Genomic DNA, 20,431 nt, shown 5'->3' with positions numbered 1-20,431 from the left:
TGAAACTCAGAGTTTGTTCAACTAGCTTTGTGCAACAGGCCACTGTATTTAGTGTCGTCCACTTGTGATCCGATCGACCAAAACGCATCTTAATACCAGGTGTAAACAGGGCCTAAAACTAAGTCATTTTAATATTTTTAATGGATATTAGATTACTTAACTTTTATAAGATAAGCATATAATGATGAAAGTACATCCTACATATTTTTTTTTCTTTTTTTTCTTTTTATCTATTGCACAACATCAATGCAAAATGACTTGTTTCTCTTTTACCAGAAGTGGGACGTGTCATGCTGTCTTCCAATGGTGCTTGTCCAGCCATTAAATGATGTTCCCATGATCCCACAGCTCATGAAGATAGTAGAATGAGTGGCCAAACATCCTGAACAGATGGATAGCCAAGTTGAGATGCTATTGGTTAATATGTCACATGTCGTTCTCATGAGAACGTTAAGAAACGCAACTGGACTTCAGGTAGAATGTTTTCACAAGGCAGAAATGATTAAGGGTTTTCTCACAATGAGGAAATTTTTCTTGTATGATCATAAAGAATACACTGTTAAAATGTTCTCATAGTTTGGAACATAATTGTTTTGATGTTTAATAATTATAAATTATATACATTTTTTTGTCTTTTAGAATGGTTGTCTTGAGAAGAGAACTTTGTTGCAAACATTATTTGATTGAATGTTAAATAGCACCAAACATAAAATAAAGTGTGATACAAAAAAAATTACCAATTTTGTAAAATGTTTCCAAAGAAATTAAATGGTTAAATGTCTATCTGTCTGTCTATCTGTCTGTCTGTCTGTCTGTCTGTCTATCTATCTATCTATCTGTCTGTCTGTCTGTCTGTCTGTCTGTCTGTCTGTCTGTCTGTCTGTCTGTCTGTCTGTCTATCTATCTATCTATCTATCTATCTATCTATCTATCTAGATAGATATTTCCATTGTAATTGTAATGTCAAATGTTAAAGAAGAGGGAATCCCTGAAATGAGGTTCTCATAACTCTATTGTACAGTTGTGGTTTATTTTTTTTACATGAATTTTGCTGGTTTATATCTATATAAAATCACTGTATTTGTTGGAAGAAAACAGACAATTTTATTTAGCTGGACAGATCATGCCTACACCAGTACCTTGTTTAGTTTGATGATACAAATCTTCATTTTGTTTATAGAAATAAATCTCATTTGCATATTGCTCTTATACATATTTGGTCAGATATCACAATTACAGACTGTGCTTTGTCTATCTTATTGCATAATTTGCTAAATTATAGTGTTACAAAATTAGGGGAAATAACAATATCACAAGAATGACTAAATTCTATTATTAAAATCATTATTCTTTTATTAAACATTTTCCATTCAAAAGTCATAATTTAGTGGTCGTTACTTACCAGAGTTATTGTATTTACTGTTTTGTAGCTTTCGTAAATACTTTTTGCAAGCAGTTAAACTCACAGTGAAAAACAAAACTCAAAATAGAGTAAAGTGCTGAACAATATCAGTATTTACATCTGCAAGTCAAAGAGGAGCTTTATTTCAATGCGAGACTGATTTAAACGTTAGGAAAAGACACACTTGTTGAACTTCTCTACAGGAACCCTCCCAGTGAAGTATTTATGCATTACTGATCATATATCATACCAAAATATTACATTAAGTAAATTATAATAAGAGGCAGATTAGAGGCAATTACACTGTCAAGAACAGTAATTAAAAGATCAATGAGATGATTCAACACACCAGAAACTCAAATAAAAACAACAAATGAAACGGCAACTAAAAAGAAGAACAAAACGAAATAAACGAAAAAGAATATTAAAAGAATAAAAAAAATAAGTGAAAGTCAGTGCTGGTTATGTAAGAGCTGGCAGCCGTCCCTCATGAAACTAAAGAGTGTGTGTGTGTGTGTGTGTTTATTTGAGCATGCTCTGCAGCATGGCGGTGGCGTATGTGGGTCGGGCCTGCCTGCTCTCGATGGCGCTTCTGAGGTACTGGACTCCTCCGCAGCGCTCCCAGATCTCCTCAAACTGGCGAGGCAGAATCTCAGCGCCGCGCTTCCGTGTCAAACCGGTCTCCTCCAGACTCAACTCGCACATCTCCATATCATCCTTACCTATCAACACACAAACAGACACTGCGTTTGAACTGAACAAGGACTGAAGCGATATTGAACTTTTGGTCGATGCAGAGAAAGTAGATCCTTTTTTTTGGGCTAATATTAAAGGTACACTATGTAACTTTTTTGTTTTTGTTTGTTTAACCCTTTAGGCGCCAGAGGTTTTTTCCTAAAACGTTCGATTTTGACATCTTAATTTTAAAAGGCTATATCTTAAAAGTGATAAAAGATAGAGACTTTCTGTAAATTAGAGAAATATTAAGGATGACCCAAAGTTTATGTAGGGATTACATTTTCCCATCTAATTTGCATATTATGACGTCATATGGTGGCGGCCATCTTGGATTATAGAATTTTCATGAAAAGTCACGTTTAAATGATAAAATGCAGCACTTCTTTCCCCCAACATGTCCCTCACCTTCTGTATGCTATATTGCACAATACTGAATGCTCAGGTAAATAGTAAGTAGTAAACAAACTGTGTAAATCATTACTAATAAATGGCAGATATTCCCCTTCAGAATCAGGGTCCGCGAATAAAACACCCAACACTTCATTGCGGGTAAGCTTTATTGATGTCATTATATAATAATAATACTAATAATTAATAATAATAATAATAATCGAATGCAAATACTTGCTGACGTTGACAATACTGCTCTGATAAAATGTCTCACTCTTACACTAGCTCCGCTTTTGTTCGCACTGATTCAATGCGCTCTAGCTCGTAGATTTTGTATAGAAGCATGATGTTTTTTTGAGTCGGGGTTGAAGTATAACATGTCTGACATCTAGTGGATGGGAGGTCGAACGAAATTTGACACCCTATTTGACAAAATCGGCCGTTTTATTCAGTGCCGCATCTTGTCGAGTAAACTCGACCGTGGCGCCTAGAGGGTTAAATGAGTCATACATGTATAATATAGTAAGCCTATTATAAGTTTTTATATTTTAGACCTGACGGGATGGTTTTGTGGGAAATTGCGTACATGTGTCACTCGCCTGTGTCTAATCATATCCGTAAACAGAGTAAAGTTGCTCCGGCTGCTTTGACGTGTGTCTGGTGCGAGAGGTCAGAGGTTAGTTGTAACAATGAGCAAGAAAGGTAGACATGGAAAGTCTGCTGGGGAAAACAGAGCGCCACAGAGCTCGTGATAAAACAAGAATCAACACTGGCGAGATTTTGGAGATGGCGAGAACTGAGGGATTTGAAATGTTGTAAAAGTGACGTGGATATGCCGTTATTTATCATCAGGCGAGTAACGTGTTTTATTGAACAGATAAACTGTCATATGTACATTGTAAAGCATTATCTATTGTGAAGGGTCATATTCATCCACAAAGTCACACAGAGTACTTTTGTAGTTTTGTACAATATTTTGTAAAATAGCACACTGGATATGGATAGCAGTATTTTTGGTTTTATTTTAGAGTTCAATTCGCACTATTAACTAGTTGCTTATTAGCATGCATATTACTAGGATTAGAGTCGTCAAAAAGTACCAACTTCGGTACCAAGTCAGTACTGAAATTTAAAAATGTGCCATTGGCCAATCAGAGACATATATAGTGCTATGCATAAGTTTAGACACCCATGCTAAATTTGACTAAAAAGAGGAATAAAAAATCATCTTTTGGAAATTGAAATTAATGCCTTAATTAAAAAAAATGAGGAAAAATCCAACCTTTAAGGACACCAATTTTCTTTGTGAATGAATAATGTATCGTAAATAAATAAATGTTCTTCCTTAAAATACAGGGAGCATAAGTCTGGACACCCCTATGTTAAATTCCCATAGAGGCAGGCAGATTTTTATTTTTAAAGGCCAGTTACTTCATGGATCCCGGATACTATGCATCCTGATAAAGTTCCCTTGGCCTTTGGAATTAAAATAGCCCCACATCATCACATAGCCTTCACCATACCTAGAGATTGGCATGGTTTTATTTCAGTTAGCCTAATAGCTGGTTAGATTTGCATTGAGAGATGATCTTATGGAAAGTACTCCATGCCAATCTCTAGGTATGGTGAAGGCTATGTGATGATGTGGGGCTATTTTAATTCCAGAGGCCAAGAGAACTTTATCAGGATGCATAGTATCCTGGATCCATGAAGTAACTGGCCTTTAAAAATAAAAATCTGCCTGCCTCTATGGGAATTTAACAGAGGGGTGTCCAAACTTATGCACCTTATAAGTTATGCATTGAATTTTAAGGAAGAACATTTATTTATTTATTTATTTACGATACATTATTCATTCACAAAGAAAATTGGTGTCCTTAAAGGTTGGATTTTTCCTAATTTTTTAATTAAGGCATTAAGTTCAATTTCCAAAAGATGATTTTTTATTCCTCTTTTTAGTCAACTTTAGCATGGGTGTCTAAACTTATGCATAGCACTGTATGTTGAGCGCGTCAACACAATGGCCATTCAGAGCCGTTTAAGAATCGGTTCAACAGAGCTCAAAATGCTGGAGGGAAATGCTGGTATCATCACATTTTTAAATTTCAGTACTGACTTCTGTACTTTTGACAACACTAACTAGGATATTGGCTGTTTATTAGTACTTATAAAGCACATATTAATGTCTTATCCCTTAATCCTACCCAATACCTAAACTTAACAACTACCTTCCTAGCTATTAATAAGCAGTAATTAGGAGTTTATTGAGGCAAAAGTCATAGTTAATAGTGAATATGTGTTCCCTATACTAAAGTGTTACTGCATTTTTAGCCATGATGTATGCAAGTAATGAACCCATGAAAATGTATTTAATAAAATAACCACATACTTAGATGTTGGTATTGGAGCATTTTTGCGTATGATGACTATCAGTGAATTAGGACACGCACAGAGTGCTGCAGGCGTGATTTGGGGAAAATCGTCTAGTGCTGATAAGGTTATCAGAAAGATAACACACTGACAGCAGCAGTGAGGTAAAGGCAGTGAACTGACATCTCCACACGAGAGGAATAAATGTGAGTGAAAGTGAATGGCACCTGCCACCAGCAGAATGGGGTGTTTATCGGGGTGCAGCTCCATCTGTCGGGCGATCCACGGCCCATCGAAGTGGGCGTACCACCATCCTTTCTTCTTGTTCTGCGGGTCTTTAAAATGGTCTCCTGGTCGGATGAAGGGAATGCGAAAGAAGCGCTGCTGCCTGTTCATGACGATCTCTTGCTGCCGAGGCATTACAGGCACAACAGGGTTCTGCTGGGCTGGAGGATGATGGGAAGACGACACCGTTATAGGGCTAGAAAAACACAATCTGATTCTCCTAACATCTCCTAGCCAGCTGCCACAAGATAACACGTCAGAATAAATCTCGGCCACAACCAGTCAAGCGATGTGCATCAAGACTTTATCATGTTTTCTCTTATGATGCATTTGTTAAGCTCCGCCCACAGTGTAATATCATTGGTCCAAAACTCCCAATCCACATGGCTACATATAATAGTATATAAATATGAAATATTCCAAGGCTGTTCAAATCTGATTATTTGTGTATCTGATTGGAATCTGATTTAAATGATTGACTGTATATGATACTGTGTATCACATCTGTTCAGATCTGATTTGTGTGTCCAATGCTGCTCTTTCGTTTTCCGGAACATCTGCATTGGTTTCTATGGCAATGGCGCTGTGTTGGTAGTTATACAGCAAAAACAACATCATCAACATGGAGGGGTTTGCAATATGCAATATAGATGTTGTCTTATTTACAACTTTACTGGCTTTATTTTGTGCTGTCGTCTCTGCCGGTCTCAAAACATGTCTCTGTTATATTGGCATTTTCTGCTCGTTCGGCACTTTGCAACAACACTACCTTGTTTTGTTTACGCTATGTGCCAAGAGAAAGTCACATAAACCACGCAAAATCCGCTTTGAATAAGATTTCAAACCACATATGGATGTAGCACTTGCTAAATATGATCGGATTCCAATTGGAAAATCGCAAAAATTGGATATGGACAGACGGTCTTAACGAGGCTTAGTTGGATGAGACATGTCAACCCACATAGTATTTCATTAGTGAGGATTAAAAAAAGTTTAAAAAATTACTGACTAAACTAAAAAAACTTTTTGGGGATTGGTTACCATATACCCAGAATATGGTATAATGTGAAAAAATACCAACAGAGCAAGCCGAAGTGACTCACATTAACAGTATGCTGACCTTCTACATGAAGCTTTCAATTAATTTCATTGACAGCAATTATATATATTAGTTATATTGATTGATAAAAGCTAATCTAAATGAAAACTTACTGCATATGTGCTCATCATGAAATATTGATACGGTATTACTGGACTCTGCATGTGTGGATCTGATTCAAAGAGCATTATGAATGGTCAGCTAAAAAGATATTGTAAAAGTAAGTACGCTGAATGGACCGTCAATGGAACAAAAGAAACATCAAACCTGAGTCAAACATCAGACTTAGCAATACTATGAGTCTATATATACACACATCAACATTACCAAAATAAAGCCAAACATTAGCATTTCCTCATATTCACCTGAATTCATATCAATGGCAAATATACTGATTTAATGGGGTCAGATATTTTTTCTTTTTTTGGGTGGTGGGAAATTAATATTTTACTGAGCGAGGATGCAATAATCTGATCAAAAGTGAAAGATATGAATAATGTTTGTTACAAAATATTTTCTTTTGAAGTTTGTATTTATTAAATAAATCCTTAAAAATATGAAGCAGCACAACCTTTTTCTGAATATAATCAGAAATGTCTCTTGAGCATCAAATATCAAATCAGAATGATTTCTGAATGATCATGTGACACTGAAGACTGGAGTAATGATGCTGAAAATTCAGCTTTGATCACAGGAATAAATTAGAATAAATCACAATATTACTGTTTTTACTGTATTTTGATTGAATAAATGCAGCTTTGGTGAGCAGAAGAGACCTTTCAAAACTTTTGACCAGTAGTGTAAATATATTACAAATAGTTAGGAAAGCAGCAGGGAAAGAGGGATATTTTATTTATTGTAAATATTATTTTCTATTGGTTTTGTTAAATAAGTGAGTTAAGCTAATTATTGTTTTTTCTTCTCTTTTCATTTTATTAGGCCTTTTAGTTATGTTAACTTTTTAGTGTTTCGTCCATACTTACCGATGAAGGCTTTGCTTTCAATTATATCAACTATAAAAAAAAAAAAAAAAAACACCACCAAAAAATGATTCTGCCTACAGCGTGTATTATGAGTTTCATCCTGACTCCGGTGGGATTTGTGGGATTTCTCACCGTACTCTGTGATGGCTTTCGGCGCCCGCTGCTCGTCCTGAGTGTTGCGCTTCTTGTTCTTTGACTTCCACGCGTGATAAACCTTCAGTCTGCGGTGAAACTCCTCACGACACGCAGCTAACAACTCGATATCTACACGGAGAGAGTGAAAAGAGACGAAACTGAAATAAAACAGACATTTACAATATCCACATTAACACCCATCAACTCAGAATGAAGTTCATTTTAAATAAATTGAAATAATCTAAAAGCAATGAAGCACAGAAACTATTTTTCAGCAGATTATGTAAGAACCTTTTTGACCGATTTTGGAACATTTAATACAAAAGGTAAAATCTAAAACGACAATTTCAGATGTTAAGGTTAATAATCAAGTGATTCAAGCTTATTTATGACATTGAGCAACACAAGATGTCAAATGATGCCGATCATCAGGTTTTATTTAGGCCAGATTGAGTGCAGAAGGGGGACATACAAAAAGGAAATACTCTATTTACTTGACTTGTTATGCTGATAATATGATTTATAAAGAGAAAATATGTATGAAATTGGCTAAGAATGCAAATAGAAGCAATTTAATTTATGGTTTGGACCGTATACAGTCATATTTTTTTCCATTGAAATGCAGAAACAAATAAAACCAAACATATTCTGTTCAAATTTACTGATAAAAGCTTTCCTACCACAGGATGTATTGATGGCATCCCGTAATTCAGCATATTTCCACTTGCTGAGTTCATACTTCTTGACATCAACTTGGGCGTTTGTGGCGGTCACCTGTGGACTTCTGAATCCATGGAAACAACACAAACAAAACCAAATGAAGAGAAAATACTGATGCATTTTCCTACACTAGGCATTTGACAGAAACTAGAGCTACTTAAAGTACAGTGGAATTACAAGTTGTCTGTTACAAAAAAGACAAGATTTACTAATCAACTTACCAATCAAACATAAGATACATTTACACTACAAACAACAAATAAGATGTACTAAACACACTAATATGTATAACTAAATCAAATACATGGTAATAAACAATTATTTTGCAACAAAAATGGCTACATTCATTAAATTGTGAAAAGTATGAGAGATCGGTTGAAGAAGAGAAGAGTTGAAACATCACAACACCAATAACAGGAAGATCAATTTCAGAAAAAAAGGACAAATCGGCATTGATCAAATTGTAAGTAGGAAACACATTCATTCGTGGACAGAAGGAATAAAACTAGATGTGACTCTGGATTCATTTGATTATCAAAATGAAACACTGAAGATAAATTTCAGGCTCTTTATTTTTCTCCAGTGGATAAGGTTTAGATTTTTGGTTGTGTATTTCTGTAGTGATAACAAACCCTTCTACCCACCGAGCCAGAAGATCAGACATTTCCTTGGCCATTTCCTCCCTAAAGGACATGATTATTGGACCGTACATATGTTAGTATATGACGTCAGCAATAATCGCTAAAAGAATATTCCCTCCATTTGTGCATTTTACCAACAAGATTCCCAGTTGGGCCTAATTTAAGCTCATGGTGATAAATGTGAAAATAAATGCTAGTTTCGTGAAATGTCTTACAAAACTACCAAACTAATCTAATAATTTGCAGTAAACAATCAAGATTTCAATAGGAGACATAGTGAAAATGTAACCTACATGGTCAAGCTCTTGAGCTTTTGTGGTGGTGCAACACTGTAAAAACAGACAGGAAGAGCATTAAATATGTGATGGAGAGACCAATCAAAGCGTCCGTCGGTTATTAAACAAGACTCAAAATCCCACCACCATCAATGCTTTAGAAGAATGTTCCAGGTTCAAGACAAGCTAAACGACTCACACCATGAGGAAACATGAGTTTGCTTGATCTTTTACTATATTTGAGTTACATTTTTTTAAAACAATCGTGCTACTTAATATTTTTGAGGAAACCCCGACACATTTTTTTTTTCTTTTTCTTTTCTTAAAGAAATCTTTATGGTAACGTTCGATGACTACGAATCACACGCAAGTTTCAGAAAACTATTTCACAAATAACAGAAGTGCATCAAAGTTTATTATTCTATATGCTTGTCATGTGTTGGAAATGCGAATAGCGGTCAAATCCAATTGATCATTGCCAAAACATGGCATTGACCACTTTTTTCCACTTCTTAATAACTTTTTTATACATTTAACATGGATTTAGCAAGTTATTGACAACATTATCCTTATTATACCTAATTTTCCTGAACATATGTGCACAGGTCATAACCTAAATATCTTTCAGTGGTGTATGAGTTGGAGGATCCCCCAAATGAGGAGCCGGATCTGGCTTGTTCTGGCACTAATTGACTTCCATTATAAGAGCATTACAGTTTTTACTCACGGATGCTACTAAGCTAAACTTGCATTGAACCCGGAACAATCCTTTAACCTGTAGCTGTATGATTGACTGTGTTTGTAGGAAAATTTACACTCTAATGTTTAAATGCATGTGTAAAGTACATGTACTGTAAGTCATTTGAATATAATAAGTGTTTTATTTGGCCCAGTGTGAGGTAAGGTTTTCCTATGGGGTGTGTTTAGCTGTAAGGGGTACAGGGTAAAGGTTTTGAGAGGGAATGTATTTTCTGGACATCTGGCATCGGCTTCACACCTGCGCGATCCGGCTTCCACAGGCGTCTCCTCTGGGATGAGTTCGGCCTCGCTCTGAGCGATCCGCAGGGCCAGCTCTCGGTCCCGCCGCTCTTGCTCCAGCACCGCCTGACGGGACGCCTCCTGCTCCCTCTCGGCCTCCAGCTGCAGGTCCATCTCCTCCTGAGGAACACGCGTCACACCAACATAATATTCAGCACAATATTCTGCGTCATTTTATTGTGTGATTTGTCAGTTCAGACAAACATGTACAAAAATGTGACAAGACGGGCTGAATGAAAGTGCAAAAATCACTGTCTGAAAGCAGGTGGCGCTATTAGAAAAGCAGAAATACTCTGATTACCCTGGTACACACAGCGCTGTGCAACTTCACATTTCCGACACCCGTTTGCCAGAGAGAAGTCAAACATCCGTTGAGATTTGTGTATTTGCAATGGTGTTAATCAGTCGCTACCAAACACAAGAGTACAGACTCAGGAGAGCCGGTTCGGGTTTCCTCCTCTGCTATACAGTGCTGGAGGGATTATGTATTTTTGTAGGCCAAAATCAATAAATGAGTTATCATTTTAGCACTTCCTGTTCCATCGTCCTAAAATCAATGTATTTTTTAAATGGGTTTTTGGTTAAATGCCTTAAATAAGGCGCTGAACACAAGCTTAACATATTTTCGAGTTTTATTCGACAACATAAAAACATCAGTAGTACCCTTTTATGATTTTTTTTTTAAAGCTTTTACTTGACTTGAAAAGGCGGTGCTAACAAGTATGTGTGACTTCAGCGGTTGTAGAAATAAATTAAACATCATCAGCCAAACAGATAAACTCATCTACTCACTAGTTCAATTTCACAGCCTCAGTGTGTTCATAGATCGTGCTCTTGCTAACGATTATAACTCGAACTTTCAGGGAATTTTATTTTTTTTAATCACAAAGATTATCGCGATGACCAAAACGTGTAAGAATCCTAAGATTTTTTTGGTAACAGAGCTTATTTTCAGCAATAATCCAAAAGCCAATGGAAAAATCGCATTGGGTTTTTGTCGAGGGAAACAGGGTAAATGCAAAAGCATTTTCTGGAAGCTGGCAGTGGCTTCACATCTGTGCGATTCGGATTCCACAGCACGCCGATGACATATGATATCTGTGTGAACAGTGGTATGCAAACACACGTTGACTGACAGGGAAGACGTTTCATTCGGACCGAATGCAATGATTGACCGAACATTTTATGGTCCTAAGCCTTCCACAGACGATATTTATATTTATAAATATACATTTAGACCACTAAACATAGTGATTGCTTTCAGGATATGAGGACACTTTCAACCAGCATAACAAAAAAACGTTTCTGTGGAGAATCACCTATTGCACCTTGAAGGTTTTAGACCCTGCTGCTACAGAAAGGAAAAATGCAGAAGAAATAATGTGGAGTAAAACACTGAGCTCACCTGCAGTCTCTTCTCCTCCTCCTCTCTTTTCTTACGCTCCTCCTCTTCCTGTTTTCTCTTCTGCTCCATCTCCGCTTTCCTAAAACAGACCGACAGATGCAAGCTTCAGTATTGTGACGTATATCCAAGTATAGTGGATTAAAGGAAAAGACAAATGCCGGGTTTAAGTGGACTAAATCAGCGGTCCCCAACATTTTTTGCGCCACGGACCGGTTTAATATCAGACAATATTTTCACGGACCGGCCTTTAAGGTGTGGCGGATAAATACAACAAAATAAAATGATACGACCGGCATAAAAACTGGGGTATTTTTTAAATATAATAATAAACGTGAATCCAATGTGTAGTAGGCCTACTCGCAACTTTTTTAGCAGCGTCCTCGTAACATCGCGCCTAAAGACAACTGAGAACGCCTGAACACAAACAAAATGCCCCCCAAAAGAAAAAAATATCCATGTTTTCGGTGGTGATGCGTTCATGTAACATGTAAGGGTGGCGCTGCCAATAAAGCACCTAAAAGCTGTCACAACGAACCGGCAAAATTAATGATTATGAATATGTAAAATATAGCAGGAGACATTTTAATTGTTTACTAATAAACAAGTCTTTTCTGTGTCAGTGTCGGCTGGAAAGATGAAGTTGACGATGCTGACTCGCGATTTTCGTGAACGCACCAGAGAGAAATGCACATTTCATACGAATTACATAAGCAGAGAACAGTCTGTTTTCTTTCGTTTTGAATTGTTCTGTTTAAAAGTAGACATTTCAAGCTTTCTATATATGTCTCAGGTGTGTGAGGCAAGTAGGCTATACCTTATCACTGAGTTTCGGTTAATTTATGAGACGAGCTCCAATTCACGCGCCGGCGCCTCTGTGTCGTGATTATCTATTTTCTAATATATTTACTTCTTATTTATTAAATCCTGGTAATTGGTTGATGAAACATTGATTAAAATTAAGATACAATTAATTCAAAACAAAATGAAATTTAAAGACAGGCTTTTTGCTTTCTGATTGAGGTCTCTGTGAAAGTTTTAAAGCGAGACCTGTCCCGTCTGTATCACTGTTTTTTTTTTTGTGTGAAATAAATTTCTAAATAAATGCGACTTATAGTACAGTACGACTTAGGCTATATATGTTTTTTCTTCTTCATGGCGCATTTTTTGACTAATGCGACTTATACTCCGGAGCGACTTATAGTCCGGAAAATACGGTAAGTTATTCATTCTTTCTGTGCGGCCCGGTACCAAATGTCCCACGGACCGGTACCGGTCAGCGGCCCGGGGGTTGGGGACACCTGGACTTAATGATTGGAGAGGTCCAGTACACATCTCCAAAAAAAAAGCTGTTTCACTGGAAGATCGTGTTATGACATTTTGATTAGAAATTACTAGGTCAAAACTAATTAAAAAATTAAATGCATAGATGAATGTTCGCTATAAAATCTATAACTTACATTTAGAAAATAGATTGTGTGAAATTTCATTTTCTGACAACTTTTGTTAAAATCTAGGTGACTTCAGAATGTAGCACAAAGCTTTTATGATAGTTTTATGGTGCTTTATGGACTTCATTCATCTTATTATAGAGCAAATACCTCGTAAATGCTTAAAAAAAAAAAACTTTTCTGGGTCATTCGGGTTTGGACCGTGATGAAGGTGAATAAATGACGTCGGTGATTTGTCTACTCACAGGCGTCTATCGTCTTCCTCTTGTTTGCGCTTCTGATCCTCTTCTTCACGTCTCTTCCTCTCTCTCTCCATCTCCTCTTGGATGCGTCTCAGGCGCTCCATCTCCTCCTCCTCTTGTTTCTTCTTCTGCATGGTGCTGAGCAGCTCCTGCGAGCGAGTGACCAGAGCCTGGTGCTCGTGATCGATGTCCATGCGGCTCATGACAGTGCTCTATGATGAGAGACACACAGTACAGACTTCTTTATCTACAGGGGTTTCAGGGAATTTGAGCTGTTCAAGAGAGGTCCTTCTCTCTGACACACACCTTTATCTTGAGTATGTGGGCGTTGATAGAGGAATCTAGTTCCTGCATGTGTTTGCTCATTTCCTGTTTTCCCTCCTTGAGTCCGGACACCACCTGATTCAACTTCTCCATACTCTTCTTCAGGTTACGAGCCTTCACCAGCCCATCGATCCTAACACACACAAACACACACAATTACATCAATGCTGGCAGATTATTATACATATATATATATATATACATAAAAAAAAGAATGGAAAAAAAAATCTTACTGGTCCAAATCTTTTGAGCAGTAGTGTATGAATTTCTGGTCACGTGTTAATGTCGTAAATGTGGGTTTAGTTAGTTATATGATAACAGTGTGATATTTGCATAGTTTAAATGTTGGTATCACTTTACGGTTACACTTTATTTTAAGGTGTCATCGTTACAGTGTAATTACATATTTAAGTACTGAGTAACATTAAGCAACTACATATACTTACTATAGGGTTAGGGTAGGATTAGGGTTTGGTTGAGGGTTAGTTGCATGTAATTATGCATAATTTACTACTGTTATTACTATGGTAAGTACATGTAACATTTGTAACAAAGACACTGAAATAAAGTGATACCCACTTTACAATAAGGTCTCACTTGTTAACTTTAGTTAATGCATTAGTTAACATGAACAATGAACTGTGTAGTTTTACAGCATTTATTAACCTTTGTTAATGTTATTAATAAAAATAAATGTGTTCATCATTTGATCATGTTAGTTCACAGTGCATTAACTAATGGGTTAAAAAAATGGGTCACTTTAGATTAGGGTCCAATTGTCACTATTAACTACGACTTTTGCCTCACTAAACTCCTAATTACTGCTTATTAATAGTAAGGTAGTTGTTAAGTTTAGGTATTGGGTGGGTTAAGGGATGTAGAATATGGTCATGCAGAATAAGGCATTTAATATGTGCTTTATAAGTACTAATAAATATCCTAGAAATATGCATGCTAACAAGCAACTAGTTAATAGTGAAAATTGGACCCTAAACTAAAGTGTTACTAAAAACTGTATCAGTAAATGTAGAAATTAACATCAACTAAGATTAATAAATACTTTAGTAGTATTGATAAGTGTTAACCAACCGTGGTTTGTGTTTCCTCCGGCACAGCCACATGCGAACCGTCTTCTGCATCTGGATACATGCCGTGGCTCGGTACAGCATCTTGTTCTTCACTGACAGTGCAACAATGAACAACTGACGGTTAGTCCTTTAGGTATTCATTCAGTTCTGTAATTATGTATTGGTTTAATTAATCTTATCTTAATTTCTGTATTTATTTTTTCATTCATTTGTATTCATATTTATAAGCAGTCAACAAGTGTACAACATACAAGGGAAATCCTTCAATAGTGCTTAAAATCATCCCAGGATGCATCACAGTCAAATGAAAGTCCAAAGTGTGCAGAGACTAATTCTAAACAAAGAATGAACCATTTTTCCCTTCTTTGTAATTTCCAGAGATTTGTCGTTGTAATTTGAGATTAGGAGTGTATAAACATCAAGTCCCAATGGTAGGTGGTTTGTTACGTACGTTTAATGACGGACAGGGCGCACCACTGCACCTTCTTCCAGCGGCTGCAGATCAGCCATTTATTCACACGCTTCACCAGTTCAGCCAGATGATCCGGATCTGACTTCATGATCTGATCAAACTCTGCAAACTGACACAAGAGCAACATCGGTCAGTCAATCATCTGCACAGGTCAAAGCTTTATGGAGGATATTCATAATCACGAGTAAAGAAAAATACAATCAACCATTCCTAAACTACAATCAGAAAAAAAGGATATTCACATCACATAAAGACATATCAGGATTAAATCAATCAGAGTCATTCCATATTCATCCCAAAATCTAAAAAAAAAAAAAAAGGCTATTGATAGATATTGTGCTATTGATATATAAAGTTGAGCTATTGCCATATATCTTAAAAGGAAGATGTACGGTGCACAATGGTGTTACACTTTTCTACAAACATAGTTTCTTCTTATTTTGAGATAAAATATGACCTGCCCATTTATCTTCATGAGACACAGTAAAGATGGATGGATGGATGGATGGATAAAAGGAAGGATGGATGGATGGATGGATAAAAGGAAGGATGGATGGATAGATGAAAGGATGGATGGATGGATAAAAGTAAGGATGGATGGATAGATAAAAGAAAGGATGGATGGATGGATAAAAGTAAGTAAGGATGGATGGATAGATAAAAGTAAGGATGGATGGATAGATAAAAGTAAGGATGGATGGATAGATAAAAGAAAGGATGGATGGATGGATAAAAGTAAGGATGGATGGATAGATAAAAGAAAGGATGGATGGATGGATAAAAGTAAGGATGGATGGATAGATAAAAGAAAGGATGGATGGATAGATAAAAGTAAGTAAGGATGGATGGATAGATAAAAGTAAGATAAAAGATAGATAAAAGAAAGGATGGATGGATGGATAAAAGTAAGGATGGATGGATAGATAAAAGGAAGGATGGATGGATGGATGGATAAAAGGAAGGATGGATGGATAGATAAAAGGAAGGATGGATGGATAGATAAAAGAAAGGATGGATGGATGGATAAAAGTAAAGATGGATGGATAGATAAAAGAAAGGATGGATGGATGGATAAAAGTAAGTAAGGATGGATGGATAGATAAAAGTAAGGATGGATGGATAGATAAAAGTAAGATAAAAGATAGATAAAAGAAAGGATGGATGGATGGATAAAAGTAAGGATGGATGGATAGATAATAGAAAGGATGGATGGATGGATAAAAGTAAGGATGGATGGATAGATAAAAGAAAGGATGGATGGATGGATAAAAGTAAGGATGGATGGATGGATAAAAGTAAGGATGGATGGATGGATGGATAAAAGGAAGGATGGATGGATAGATAAAAGAAAGGATGGATGGATGGATAAAAGTTAGGATGGATGGATAGATAAAAGAAAGGATGGATGGATGGATAAAAGTAAGTAAGGATGGATGGATAGATAAAAGAAAGGATGGATGGATGGATAAAAGTAAGTAAGGATGGATGGATAGATAAAAGTAAGGATGGATGGATAGATAAAAGTAAGGATGGATGGATAGATAAAAGAAAGGATGGATGGATGGATAAAAGTAAGGATGGATGGATAGATAAAAGAAAGGATGGATGGATGGATAAAAGTAAGGATGGATGGATAGATAAAAGAAAGGATGGATGGATAGATAAAAGTAAGTAAGGATGGATGGATGGATAAAAGTAAGGATGGATGGATAGATAAAAGGAAGGATGGATGGATGGATAAAAGTAAGGATGGATGGATAGATAAAAGGAAGGATGGATGGATGGATAAAAGGAAGGATGGATGGATAGATAAAAGGAAGGATGGATGGATAGATAAAAGAAAGGATGGATGGATGGATAAAAGTAAGGATGGATGGATAGATAAAAGAAAGGATGGATGGATGGATAAAAGAAAGGATGGATGGATGGATAAAAGTAAGTAAGGATGGATGGATAGATAAAAGTAAGGATGGATGGATAGATAAAAGTAAGATAAAAGATAGATAAAAGAAAGGATGGATGGATGGATAAAAGTAAGGATGGATGGATAGATAAAAGTAAGGATGGATGGATGGATGGATAAAAGAAAGGATGGATGGATGGATGGATAAAAGGAAGGAAGGTTGGATGGATAGATAAAATGAAGGATGGATGGATAAAAGAAAGGATGGATGGATGGATAAAAGGAAGGATGGATGGATAAAAGAAAGGATGGATGGATGGATAAAGAAAGGAAGGATGGATGGATAAAGAAAGGAAGGATGGATGGATAAAGAAAGGATGGATGGATAAAGAAAGGAAGGATGGATGGATAAAGAAAGGAAGGATGGATGGATAAAAGAAAGGATGGATGGATGGATAAAGAAAGGAATGATGGATGGATAAAGAAAGGATGGATGGATAAAGAAAGGAAGGATGGATGGATAAAGAAAGGAAGGATGGATGGATAAAGAAAGGAAGGATGGATGGATAAAGAAAGGATGGATGGATAAAGAAAGGAAGGATGGATGGATAAAGAAAGGAAGGATGGATGGATAAAGAAAGGAAGGATGGATGGATAAAGAAAGGAAGGATGGATGGATAAAGGAAGGATGGATGGATAAAGAAAGGATGGATGGATGGATAAAGAAAGGAAGGATGGATGGATAAAGAAAGAAAGGATGGATGGATGGATAAAGAAAGGAAGGATGGATGGATAAAGAAAGGAAGGATGGATGGATAAAGGAAGGATGGATGGATAAAGAAAGGATGGATGGATGGATAAAGAAATGAAGGATGGATGGATAAAAGAAAGGATGGATGGATGGATGGATAGATAAAAACATTTTTTAGAATATATAAAAATACATCACCTTTCCAGGTCTGAAGAAAACTTTTGTCAAACCAAATTTATAATCATTTTCATTCAGGCCCAGAGCTTTGAACAAAGCCTGTTGAGGAGAAGAAAAAAACTATGTAAGTGCTTGTAAAATGTGAACGATCTAGAGAAGTGTGTTTACGCTGTGACACACACCTTGCAGAAGAGGCGCGGGTCGAGTCGGGTCAGTTTGGAGGGCATGTACTGCTTGTACATGTTGTAGAGCTCGTGGAAGGGCGCTCGCGAGGGGAAGCCGCCCTGCATCAGATCCAGGACAGACACCATTCCTGAGAGAACACACATGATTATGAGCTTATGATGCATTTGATCCTGACAGACAGAATGCAACAACGCTTTCGACATGTAGCAGTCCAGCGGTCGGCTTGCAGACTCTGACTGATTTGTCAATTCGATTTTTTTGATAGCAAAGACTCTTAGTGTCTGTAAAACTGTGAAACCGTGTGGAATTTGAAATAATAGGTAGTTGATGCTTGAGCTTCCATGTAGTTGGTCCATGAGCTTCCCTTCTTCACCATAACAAGATGAATATCATGCTACAGTTTTTCATGTAGTCTATCAATTAAAAATAGGTCATAAAAGCTGCATTCATAATATATAATTACTGAAATGGTGTTTCATCATTCGTGATTAATGATGAGCGACTCCTGCGCGACGCACCGCTCTCGTATCTCTCACGGAGGAGCGGAGGCATAAAGGCGAGAGAGGACAGGCCTGGATTTATGTTGTGTTTTGTTATATGTGACAGCAGTCGCCCATGAGGGGCTTCTGTCTTTCATTTTGTATTTGCTTATTTATTTGGTTATTAAAGTCTTTAAATGTTCGCCGGTTCCCACCTCCTTCTTCCCACAACAACTGACTAAATTACAGTAAAAATGCAGAAAGTGTGTGTAGGGTTGCCAACCGCTCCGTATAATACAGAACCGTCCAGTATTTAAGGCATCAATGAAGTATTACACCCCCTGTGTGAGAGAGAGTCTGTGTATGTGTGTGTGTGTGTGTACCTGAGCACTGTAGTTGAGACAGAATCTGAGCTCCCTCAAACTGACGGCTGACCATCTTCAGATTGGGCTTCACACAACGGACAAAACTTGAACCCTGAAACACAGCAGCAAAATCATTACCAGCTGTCAATCAGAAAAACACATCATCGCTTTCAAACAATCTTACTGTGCCACCTGAGCTCATATATGTGTAACATATCGTCACTGTCGGAGGAAATCTTGTATGTCCAAAACAGCTACTTTTCAGGAAGGAAAAAACATTTTTTTAAATAATAATAATAATAATATTTAAAAAACACTGCGTTGTCAAAGTTGATGCACTTGCATGTGTCATTATATTATTAACGTTTGACCAAAATCAAGCTAGAGAGGTTTTTGACCAGCACACAAGCAGAGACGCTCCAGACTGTGTGTGGCACTTCATTCAAGATAGAGGTGGGCGGAGTTATGAGGTTTGACTGACAGTTTGATGATCCAATGGAGTTACCAGGTTTAGTCAAGCTCTTTTTAATACTTTTCACTGGTTAAATATTTGCAAAACCCACAGACAGGCAAAAATAGTGACCTATTGTAATGATTTATGAAAAAAAAAATGGAGCTACGAAGTTTCTGCCCGACAGCGATGATATATAACATTAAGGTAAAACTGAAAATCCCAACAAAAATGTACTCACAGTACTGTGCAGCTTTTCCAGAAGAATATTCAGTTGAGTCTGTGAGAGACAGAAGCAAAAAAACACATCAAATTTAAGACCCGCGCAAATAACATTAATATTGTACGAGTATATCCATACAGAACAAAGCCATTCAACCTCAGATTAAAGCATGTATTTCAGATTCTTTGACTTAATTAAACAGGGCAACTGCACGTTTAAAACACTCAAGATATGTTTGCAATATATGCAACACATCAATACATTAGAATTTAGAGGTGGATCAATATTAGATTTTGCTGATATAATAATAATGTGTTTAAAGAAAGAAAATAAAAGGATTATTGTGCCAAATACTTGCAAAATCTGAATGTGTTGAATATAATGTTCTTAGTCTTTCCTTCCTGTAACGGGTCGGCCCAGAGAGAAGAGTTTACTTTCAACTAAACGTCAGATACAGCTTATTGTGTCAATGAAATAACAATAATATCCATAAAATAATTATAAAGACCAAAATACACTGGAACTCTTATTTTAAAATGCCTTTACTTTTCTACTTCCAGCTGCTCGTTAAAGATCGTGCTGGTACTGGTGAGCGACTGCACTGTGATAAAGTCATTTAAGGCTTTGGAGTACAGGAGAATATTGCAGAATGGCTTCCCACAAAAGAAAAGTTATCGAAAGAGGAATCATCAGATGGTATTTTTCAAAAGGCCAAAAAGTCCATCAGGCTCATACAATATTGTGCCATTTTTTGGAGTGTATATAAATCATTTTATTCACAAATATTATTATTATTTTTTTTTAAATTTGTTAGACTATTTACATTTACATTTAATCATTT

The 20,431-nt window shown here is 36.6% G+C and overlaps 1 protein-coding gene across 9 annotated transcripts in view; it reads right to left on the bottom strand.

Moving 5' to 3' along the window:
- Nucleotides 1-1,010: 1,010 nt before the first annotated feature.
- The window catches only part of myo6a (myosin VIa), a 57,896-nt gene continuing 38,475 nt past the window's right edge, over nucleotides 1,011-20,431 (bottom strand). For 2 of the 9 annotated variants that reach the window (XM_081379365.1, XM_081379363.1), the window contains exons 19-33: nucleotides 19,609-19,647; nucleotides 18,935-19,028; nucleotides 18,069-18,199; nucleotides 17,908-17,985; nucleotides 15,035-15,164; nucleotides 14,585-14,675; nucleotides 13,478-13,628; nucleotides 13,175-13,383; nucleotides 11,482-11,560; nucleotides 10,036-10,196; nucleotides 9,057-9,092; nucleotides 8,083-8,186; nucleotides 7,400-7,531; nucleotides 5,128-5,346; nucleotides 1,011-2,124 (exon numbers count right to left, since the gene is read on the bottom strand). In XM_081379365.1, coding sequence (XP_081235491.1) covers nucleotides 1,925-2,124; nucleotides 5,128-5,346; nucleotides 7,400-7,531; nucleotides 8,083-8,186; nucleotides 9,057-9,092; nucleotides 10,036-10,196; nucleotides 11,482-11,560; nucleotides 13,175-13,383; nucleotides 13,478-13,628; nucleotides 14,585-14,675; nucleotides 15,035-15,164; nucleotides 17,908-17,985; nucleotides 18,069-18,199; nucleotides 18,935-19,028; nucleotides 19,609-19,647 — 1,854 coding nt within the window. In that variant the 3' untranslated portion in view covers nucleotides 1,011-1,924. Of the gene's footprint in view, nucleotides 2,125-5,127; nucleotides 5,347-7,267; nucleotides 7,298-7,399; nucleotides 7,532-8,082; nucleotides 8,187-8,766; nucleotides 8,806-9,056; nucleotides 9,093-10,035; nucleotides 10,197-11,481; nucleotides 11,561-13,174; nucleotides 13,384-13,477; nucleotides 13,629-14,584; nucleotides 14,676-15,034; nucleotides 15,165-17,907; nucleotides 17,986-18,068; nucleotides 18,200-18,934; nucleotides 19,029-19,608; nucleotides 19,648-20,431 lie in introns of all 9 variants that reach the window. The other 7 variants (XM_081379366.1, XM_081379364.1, XM_081379368.1 and 4 more) reach the window with 5 other exon arrangements.

The sequence above is a fragment of the Scardinius erythrophthalmus genome, assembly GCF_964197995.2.
Source record: "Scardinius erythrophthalmus genome assembly, chromosome: 11".
NCBI lineage: Eukaryota > Metazoa > Chordata > Actinopteri > Cypriniformes > Leuciscidae > Scardinius > Scardinius erythrophthalmus.
Note: the sequence above shows the minus strand (reverse complement) of the source record. Positions and strands in the feature narration are given on the sequence as shown.